Below are 9,492 nucleotides of genomic sequence, written 5' to 3' on the forward strand. Positions count from 1 at the left end.
CAGCCTCCCCTGGCACCCAGAGGCAGACGGTAGGTACCCCTCATCCTTGGGCTGGATGGAGGGGGGAGGCAAAGGGGGGGCAAGGCCCCTGGGCTCCACTTTGCCAGCTCCACTGGGCACAAGGTTCTCCGTGGCAGAGCAGGGGCAACTCTGCCAGTGCCCTGGCTGGAGCAGTGCCCCACTGTCCCCATGTTTCCCTTTCCCTGTGGGCACAGAAGTGGCAGGACCTGTGTGCTCTGCTTGGACTCCGTGTTGGGGCAGGAGGGAGGGGAGATGTGCTGGGTACTCCTTCCCCCACCACGCAATCTGCTCACTTTGGGGTAAGCTGCCTTGTCTTGCAGATGGACAGTAGCTGGGGTAAGGCTGGGCTGCCCCAGCCCTGGGGTACCCTGAAACTCTGGGGCCAAAGGTGAGGGGGACTGGCCCCCCATGCAGCTGGTCTGGTCTTTGCTGTGCTGAGCTGCCTCTTGCTGAGTCACCCTGGCCCTGGCCCAGAGGGTATGGAATAATTAACGGGAGGCTGGTCCCCAGATTAGAGGCTGATCTGTCTGAGCTCGCAGCCCTGGCGGCACTAATGCCAGGAAGCAATTGGCAGGGAAAGGCTGGCAAGGCCTGGAGTGGCTGGGGAGGAGCTCCCCCTTGCTGGGAGAGCTCAGTGGTACCTTGATGCCCAGGGAGTGGGTGGCACAGGGGCAAGCGCCCTCCTGTGCCACTCTGCTAGAGGTAAATGCTACAGTGGCACTAGCTGTCATTAGGTTTCAGGATGAACAGGCCTCTGCCTGCATGTTAATCCCTCAACCAGGCATCGGTCCTGGCCCTGCCCCAAACCCATCTCCAGCAAGATAGGGACCTTCAGTCCCCTGTGAGCACCACGCACCCCTTGCTGTCTGTGTGGCAGGGTTGGGAGTGGCTCGGTGCGTAAGAACCCCCACTGCTTCAGGCAGGCTGGCCTGGGGCAGCAGTGCTTGAGGGTCCCGGTCTTGCTCCTTCTCCCCTCCTCGCCCAGGGGCTAGTACAGGCCCGAGGGCAGGGGCCGTGCTCTTCCCGAGGGGGGGGGGTCCGGCACCGGGGCGGGGGGCTCGGGGTGCCGGGCGGGGCGGCGCTGTCCGTGGTGCTAGCACAGCGCTCTCCGTGGTGCCCAGCCTTCCTCCCCCTCTTCGTCCATCCTCCTCCTCCTGGGCCCCCCTCCTCTTCCTCCATCCCCCTCTTCCTCTTCCTCCAGCCCCCCTCTTCCTCCCTCCTCCCCGGCTGCCTTCATCCTCCTTTCTCCTCTCTCTCTCCTCACCTCCCTCCTCTTCCTCCCAGCCTCCCTCTCCCCCGTCCTCCTCCTCCTCCTCTCCCATCCTCCTCCTCTTCCTCCCCCCCCCCCCCCCCCTCCCACCTCCCCCTCTCCCTCCTCTTCCTCCCCCAGCAGTGACGTCTCTGGACGTGCTGCTTCCCCGGCCCGGCGCAGGCACCGCGCGGGGCTCCGGCACCGCTCGGGGCTCCGGCACCGCGGCCCGGCCCGGCCCGGCAGCAGCCTCCGGCGGGGCGCAGGCGCTGCCCGGGGCCGCTCATGCGGCCGGGGGGCGATGCGGGCGGCGCGGAGCCGGCGGTAGTGCCCGCACCGGGGCCCCCCCGGGAGCATGGGCTGCATCGGCTCCAAAACCACCATCGGTGGGTGAGCGGCACCGGACTGGGACCTGGGGGGGGGGATGTGTGTATGTGTGTGGTGGTGGGGTCTTAGGGTATAGTGGGGCTGGGGGCTGTGGGGAGGCTGCTGAGGGGTGACTGGGGGGTATGGGGTGATGCGGTGAGGGTGATGGGGGCTGGGGGACGCAGGGAGGTGGGCATATGGGATTGGGATGCTGAAGGATGAGGAAGGGGGACACAGGGAGCTTGCAGGCTCTGGAGGACTTGGGGGGCTGTAGAGGACGGTGGGCTTGGGGCCTGGGGAAGCTTCTCTGGGGCAGCTGGGTGCTTCAGGGGGTGTGGGGAGATACAGGAGGGAGTGAGGATGGGTAGGGGTTGGGGGTGTTGGAGTCACTGGGGTGCTGCTTTGGGGGAACTGCTGGGTGGGGGTGCAGGATCTGCAAAGGGGGTGTGGGCCTGGGATGGTGCTCAGAGGCCTGGGAGGATATGGGAGTGCTGGGGAGGATGGGGGTGTTTGGGGGGAGGTTGGGGGGGAGGCTATGGGGGCTGGTGGGTGTGGGGTGCCATAGCAGTGTTGGGGGAGCTGCAGATGACTGGGAGGGCTGTGGGAGGGATGGGGGTGATGGGGACTGTGATGCGAGGGTGTTTTGGGCATGGGGGCCAGTGGGGGCCAGTTCAGTGTTGGGAGTGTTGCAGAGATGCTGGGGGTGGGGGCTGGGGATGCTGTTGCTAGGGGTGCAGGGGTGTTGATGCTGGGACATCACCGCGGGGTGCCCCTCCCCACTGCTGGAGGCGGGGGCGGTGCTGTCAGTAGCTTTTCTGGGAGCCAGGGGCTACCCCCAGATGGGGCAGCACTGTTCGCCCACCCGTATCCCACGTTACACCCGGTTTACGTCAGTCGGGCCCACCTTAGTGCAGGGGGAATGAAGCTCCTTGGGGACATCCTGCCCCAGCTCTGCGGGGGCTGGCCTGGCCTGGGGGTCACAGTGACAGGAGACCCTCCCCATGCCTGGGAGTCCTGAGGACCCATCCCCTTGGGGTGCTGGTGCTGGGAGGTCAGGCTGTGGGAGCCGAGGACGATGCAGATGCTTTTATTCCCCCGGCCCCTTTCTGCTCCTTTTCCTCCTGTCCCAGCGATGGGGAAACTGGGCAGGGGGGTGTTTGGGATGGAGGAGGAGCGCCAGCCCCCCGCAACAGGGCCCAGTGCCACCTTCCTCCACGCATCCAATGCCTGGCCCAATCCATCCCCCCCATCCTGCTCTAGCTACCCCCATCTCTCCTGAAACAGCCGCCAAGCCGGGACAGGTGCCCGGTCCCCTGTGCCAGGCTGGGGCTGCACGTTACCGCTGACACAGGCGGAAGAGTTGCCCGGGTGTGAGTCACCCCGTGCCGCAGCACCTGGCTGCTCCGGAGCAGCCCTGCACCGAGTTGTGTCTGGTCTCAGACCGAAGAAGCCACTATCCCGGGACAGGGGCCTGAGGGGGCTGCTGGGGAGGGGGACAGGATGGAGGTACTGATGCCTCCCTGGCTCTTCCCACAGTGGCCGTGGACACGACGCTGTGCGTGGAGTGGAAGGAGGTGAAAGCGCTGTCACCGCTGAGCGCTGCCCGCCCGCTGCCCCACCTGGCACGCCAGGCCTCCTTCGACAGCCAGGACTTCCTCCAGGTACCAGGGTGCCCCTGTGATGGTACCCCGCAGCCAGGCACTCGTCCTGGCCGTGGCCGGGCCACGCTGGGCTCCGCCGCTGGCCACCCTGCTGCCCGCCTGTCCCTGCCAGCTCGCAGCCGGCTCCGGGGCTGCTCTGACGTCAGCCGAAAGCCGGGCTGTATCCTGGGAGAAATCAGTCCATGGTGCCTCGTTGCCATGGCAATGCAATTTGTTGCGCGCCTCCAAATCCTGCATCCCTTCCCCCGTGGCCACGGGCTCGGGGCCTGGTGTGGCTGGGATGGGCAACGGGAACACGCAGTGGGGTGTCCTGGCACTGGGGAGCGGGGCCGGGAAGCCCGGGCATGGCAGCCTTGCACACGTGTGTGTGTGTGTGTGTGTACGGGCTGGGTAGGATGCTCAGCAGCACCAACCAGCACAGGGTGCACACGTGTGCCCACACACACATACATGTGCAGGTGAGTATGTGCACACAGTGAGTGCATGTGTAGGGGGGTAGTTAGTACACACACAGACTGTGCCCAGCGAGCACGCATGTGTCTGCAGTGACATCACGTGTGTGTGTGCTGCGGTGGGCCCTATGGAGCCAAGGCATGTGTGTGATCTCTGTGTGTGTGTGCAGCGTGTGCACACGTGTGCCTGTGGTCTGTGTGCGCTTGGTTACATGAGTGGCCACGCGCTGGTGCGTGTGCTCTGAGCCTTCCTGTGTGTGCAGGTGTGACGTGTATGAACGCACAGGTGTATGAACACAGGTGTGGGAGCATGGCACAGCCAGCGTGTACTGACGTGTGGTGACCATGACTGTCCCCCTGCACATGTGTGTGTGTATGTGCACAGGCGTCCCAGCCACACAGGGTGGGCACTGGGTGAGACTGAGCCCCATTGCAGGGGATGGGGCTCCCAGAGGGATGGGTGCAGGGTGGCTGGGGGCCGTGACACCCCTGCTCACTCCGGCAGGTCAATGTTGAGGACACTGTCGAGATGCTGCCCAAGTCGCGGCGCGCACTGACCATCCAGGAGATCGCCGCCCTGGCCCGCTCCTCACTGCACGGTAACTGGGGCTCAGGGGTGCCTGGGGGGGATCTGGGGAAGTGAGGGTCTCCTGTGGGTGAGAGGGCTGGGCCTCTTGTCCCAGGGGGCACCCAAGTGGAGGGCATGGGGGTGCTAGGCCCCAATGGCTGGAGGTGGAGGGTGCTGAGCCCCAGGGTCATGGACTGCATGGAGGTGCCTTGAGACACCCAGGGGGTGCTGAGATGGGGGCACGTCTTGCAGGCATCTCACAGGTGGTGAAGGAGCACGTGACAAAGCCGACGGCCATGGCGCAGGGCCGCGTCGCTCACCTCATCGAGTGGAAGGGCTGGTGCAAGCCCGTGGAGTCACCAGCTGCCCTGGAGAGCGCCTTCAGCTCCTACTGCCACCTGAGCGAGGGCGAGCAGGAGGCGCGCTTTGCCGCTGGTGGGCACCGCGACGGGCACGCTCTGCTGCTGTGGTCAAGGGGAGGGGTGGTGGGGCGAGTTGTCTCCATCCATCCATCCATCCATCCATCCATCCATCCATCCATCCATCCATCCATCCTTCCACCCACCCACTCATCCATGCCATGGCACGGGGGGTGAGAGGCACCGGGGCAGGGGGATTTTAGGGGGTCTCAGTGTGTGTGTGACCTGTGCCTGTCCCATGCCAGGCGTGGCAGAGCAGTTTGCCATCGCTGAGGCCAAGCTGCGAGCCTGGTCCTCAGTGGACGGAGATGACTCCAACGACGAGTCCTACGATGAGGACTTTGTGCCCTCCACAGAGAGCTCCCAGACCACTGGTAAGTGCCATGTGGAGCGGGCACCCACTGGCTAGGTGAGGGGTCCTGGTGTCGGTGTTGAGGGTTGGGGGAGGGGTGTCCCCTGTGCTCAGCAGTATTCCCTACCCAATTACATGTAGCTCCCTCGCTAGCACCATGGCACGCAGTGCCCATGCTGGGGACACAGTGCAGCACCCTCCCAGGTGCTGGGGAGGTTGCTTTTCCTTTGGTGCTCATGGGTGCCACACACACGGAGCAGTCTGTGGGCAAGGGGGACATGGGGCTGCTCCCATCCTGGTGCCCCCATCCTGCAGGGCACAGGGTGGGGGGGGGCAGCTGGCAGCCCCTGGTGCCATCGGCCCCTGGTTGACCCTGGGCATCCTGGTTCCCCACAGATCTGACCGGTGTGGTGCCCGCCAGCACGCTGCTGCGAGACCTGCTGCAGGGCCACCTGTGCCAGCTGGGCGTGCGGCACGGCTCCTGCGAGCCCGAGAGCGACTCCTCGCACACCCTCTCCCCCGAGACCCTCTGCTCCAGCCTCTGCAGCCTGGAGATGGTGTCCCCCTCCGAACTCACTGCCAAACTGCTGGGCTCCCTAGGGGGTGAGGACCTGCTGCTGCCCAAGCTGCCCCCCCCGGCCAGCCAAAGTGCCTTGCGGAGCCTGGCACGGCTCCGGTGCCAGGACTCCCTCTACTCCGTGTCCTACGCCGAAGCCTGCCTCTCGCCCACCGAGGACGAGGTGGTGCTGAGCAAGGACTTCCCGCTCCGCCGGAAAGTCTCCGACGTCGCCTCCTCCGGCGTGGCATCGTTGGAGGAGGAGGAGGAGGCTGAAGAGCCCTGATGCCCCTTTGGGGTGCCCTGCCTCTCCTGGTGGGGGTCCAGCCCCCTGCCCCTGCCGCTGCCCTCCGGCCGGACCCCACGGTGGGCAAGGGACAGGCCTTCCCGCTGCTCCCCCTCACAGGGGTGCAGGGGGAGTTTTGGGGGCCATGCAGCCCCCCCTCCTCGGCCAGTGTGCCCCTGCTGTGAACCGGCCCTGCTTGGCCACATCGTTGCCCTCCTGGATTTTTGCATGAGAGCAGGGAAGGGGCCAGGGGAGGGGGCCCGGGGAGGTCCCACCCCTGCCCTGATGCCCGTGTGTGCCCCCCAAAACTGACAGGACTGAATCAGTGGGGCTGGATGTTCGCATGTTCCCCCTAAAACACCCCGGGGTCCCCTTTTGGGCACAGGCCCCCCCCACCTTGGCATGGCTAAACCTCTCCGAGTATCCTATGGTGCCCCTGCCCCAGGCCTGGCACCCTTGGCTCGGGGTGGTGGGGGGAATTTGGGTGGCGGGGGGGCTTCTCTCCTCTCTCCCTGGACGGCTTTTATCGGACCGAGTTTTATACTGTGAACTGCAGCCGTGGGGTCTGCGGGGGGTGCTGGGGAGGGGCTGTGAGATGCTGGGGGGCCACAGCTGTGCCACAGTGCTGGGGCTTTCTGTATGTGTGTGGGGCTGCCAGGGGGAGACTATGGGTTGAGGTGGGGGCTGGGTGCGCCTGGGCCCCCAGCATGGGGGGTTTAGGCCACCAGTGACAGCACCCCCAAGCCAGCCCCATGGCATGGGGCTCAGCCCAGCCAGGGCCCTCCAAGTCTGCCATGGGGCAACGTGGGGTGGAGAGAGGTGGGAGGCAGCAGGTTCTGGGACCTGTGTCCCCACCTCCGAGTCACTCACCCCTAGCAGGGAACCAAGTGCCTACATGAAGGGTGACCAGCACCCCCCACGTCCTGACTGGGGGTGGAACCCCACCTTGGGGGCCTTCCCCCCCCCCAGGGCTGTGCTGGGGGTCTGGGCATGCCATCTGGGGGAGGAATGCCAGTTTTTGCCACTGCTTGTGCCCCCCCTTCCTGCATGGCACGTGTTCTTGTGGGGCCGCTCACCCACTGCATGCCGCTCCTCCCCCAGCCCGGCCACAGCCCCCTACCCCGGCCCCACACCCCGGGGTGCCCTGAGCACCCACTGCGCCCCTGCTCCCGCACCCCTCTGCACCCTCCATCAACCTCTGCCGGGCACAGCACCAGCTCCCCCTCCCCGCCATGGGGTGCCTGGCCTGGGGCTGGCTCCCCTCTCCCTGCATGGCCGAGCTGTGTAGGGGTGCAGGGACCAGCAGGCCTGACACCATGCAGATGGGCTGCTGCGACCCACCACCATCCCCTTTCCGGGGACAGCGGATGCTCCTCACAGTGCTGGCAAGGGCAGGGGGGCTAGAGGTTGCCTGCAGGAGCATACTGGGGGGGCCTTGCCCTGCGTGCATGTGCGTGTGTGCACACCTGGCAGTGTATGTGCATGTGCACGCGTGTGCAGCCCCACGGGAGCTGCCCGAGTCCCCCTCCCCACACCCCACTGCAGTGGTACCCGTGGGGTATCTATGGGTGCCCGCACCCCACCACCCCCTCCTCCATCCCACCAGGTCTTGAATAAAGTCCGTTGTGCGAGCGCTGCGCTGGGCCCCTCTTGGTGCGGGTGGGGGGCACCTCCTTCCCAGGGGGTTGGGGGGGAGGTGGAGGCGGCAGGCTGGCGGTGGCGGTGGCATGTGTCTCCCCCCACCTTCCCATAGGGTGATGATGGGGCCTCGGTCCTTATCTCGCATTCCTGGGGCCGGGGTGCCTAAGTATGGGCATCTGGTGGCGGCGGTGGGCGGCCGTCTGCCTGGTCCGTCCGTCTCCCTGTGCACTGGGGGTTCGGGTGGCGGGCGCCATGGCCTCCTTCAGCTCGGCCTCCTCGTACCGCACCGAGCACGTTGGTGCCTACGGCCAGGGCCACGCTGAACCCCGCTTCGAGGGCGACCGGCGGCACAGCCCCTTTGGGGCACGGGCACGTGAGGCCTTCGGGTACCCAGGTACTGGGGATGGGGGAGTGGGGGTCCCTGCTACCCTAGGGAAGGCCCCCCCCCAAGGGTTATCCAGTCACCCTGTGACTGGGGACGGTGTGGGACTCTGACTGGGGGGTGGCTGGGGGAGCCCTGACTGCCTCCCAAGTGTCCCATGGTTCTCCGGACTGTCCTTCAACCCCCTCCCTGCCCAATTCCTTTGTGTCCCCAAGTCCCCAGTGTTCCTGCTGTCCCCTGGCCCACCGTGCCCCCAGCTTCCCCTCCCCAGACCTTTGTGAACCTCCCAGCTCCCCCCAGACCTCTCCCAGACCTTCCTGGCTGTTCTTATATCCCAAATCCACCTGTACTCCTGACTCCTCAGTGTCCCGTTACCCCCCCCATTAACCTGTACACCCCCAGATCCCCCCACTTCCCCCCCTCAACCCACTCCTCCCAGACTTTTCCTGGTCTCTCTCTCTGTTCCCAGCCTCCAGCACCACTCCCCTGCTGTCCCCAGGTTGTCCAGTGCTCCCAGACCCCATTGCCCTCAGGTGTCCCCAGACTCCCTAGTGCCTCCTGCTACCCCCAGCCCTCCACCCCAGACTACCCAGTAACCCCAATATTCCTGGAATTCCCAGTTCCCACAGCACCCCCAGTACCTCCAAGCCGTCAGTGCCACCTGCTACACCCAGTCCCCCTCTCAGTGTGCCCAGCCTCTCCCACACACCCCCAGTGCCCCACCCCTGGGCACTGTGCCCCTGTGCCTGGCAGCCCTCCAATGCCCGCAGGGTCCCCGGGCACCATGTGCCCCTGCAGCCTGGGCACCTGGGTGCATGACCAGGGGGACACCTACCAGGTGGTGGCTGATGTCAGCCAGTTCGAGCCCCCTGACATCGTGGTGACCACCTCCAACTGCCACGTCGCCATCCAGGCTGAGAAGGTGAGGCATCCCCGGGGGGGGCACAGGCCCCCTCTGTGGCCATGGAGCAATTTGGGGAGGGGAGGGTGGGCGGGGGGGGGTCGGGCAGGGGGGGAACTGCCCTGCAGCACCTTCCCCCCAGCAGCAGGGAATGGCCCCTGCTGGCACTGGTGTAACTGGACCTCTGGGAACTCCTTCCCCATTGCATTCTCTGTTGGGGGTGGGGCGGATATCGGGAACAATCCCTGCTGGGGTAACTGGAAATTACCCCACCCTGGGCCTGGGAGAACTAGGGAGCTGCTTCCCGCTGGGAATTCCCCCTGAGTCACTGAGTAACTGGGACCTGCCCTGCTGAGCTCCCAGCTGGAGCTGGGGCAACTGGGCGCTGCTACTGGGCTAACTGGGCACCGTGCCCCGCCACACTGGTGCTGCGTCCCTGCAGGTGGCTGAGGATGGCACCGTCTGCGACACCTTCACCCACAAGTGCCAGCTGCCCGAGGACACGGACCCGCTGTCGGTGAGCTGCAGCCTCACCGAGGCCGGCACGCTGGTCATCACCGCCCGGCGCCGGGCTGGCCCCCGCCCCGGCGAGCCCCCGCAGCCGCTGTACCGCAGCGAGGCCAGGCTGTGAGCCCCCC

At 66.3% G+C, this 9,492-nt stretch overlaps 2 protein-coding genes across 2 annotated transcripts; both read left to right on the forward strand.

Annotated features, from left to right (window-relative positions):
* Positions 1-1,625: 1,625 nt before the first annotated feature.
* On the forward strand, positions 1,626-5,930 carry FAM131A (family with sequence similarity 131 member A; the record flags this gene model as incomplete). Its single annotated transcript, XM_084267454.1, has 6 exons — positions 1,626-1,656; positions 3,173-3,297; positions 4,255-4,348; positions 4,570-4,752; positions 4,982-5,110; positions 5,485-5,930. The coding sequence occupies 6 exons, from the start codon at positions 1,626-1,628 to the stop codon at positions 5,928-5,930; spliced, it is 1,008 nt and encodes a 335-aa protein (XP_084123580.1).
* A 1,809-nt stretch (positions 5,931-7,739) lies between these two features.
* On the forward strand, positions 7,740-9,485 carry LOC311194171 (heat shock protein beta-8-like; the record flags this gene model as incomplete). The annotated part of the gene is made up of 3 exons (XM_084267192.1): positions 7,740-7,965; positions 8,724-8,875; positions 9,297-9,485. The coding sequence occupies 3 exons, from the start codon at positions 7,740-7,742 to the stop codon at positions 9,483-9,485; spliced, it is 567 nt and encodes a 188-aa protein (XP_084123318.1).
* Between the last annotated feature and the right edge of the window lie 7 nt (positions 9,486-9,492).

The sequence above is a fragment of the Gallinula chloropus genome (genome assembly GCF_964237585.1).
Source record: "Gallinula chloropus genome assembly, chromosome: 8".
Lineage (NCBI taxonomy): Eukaryota > Metazoa > Chordata > Aves > Gruiformes > Rallidae > Gallinula > Gallinula chloropus.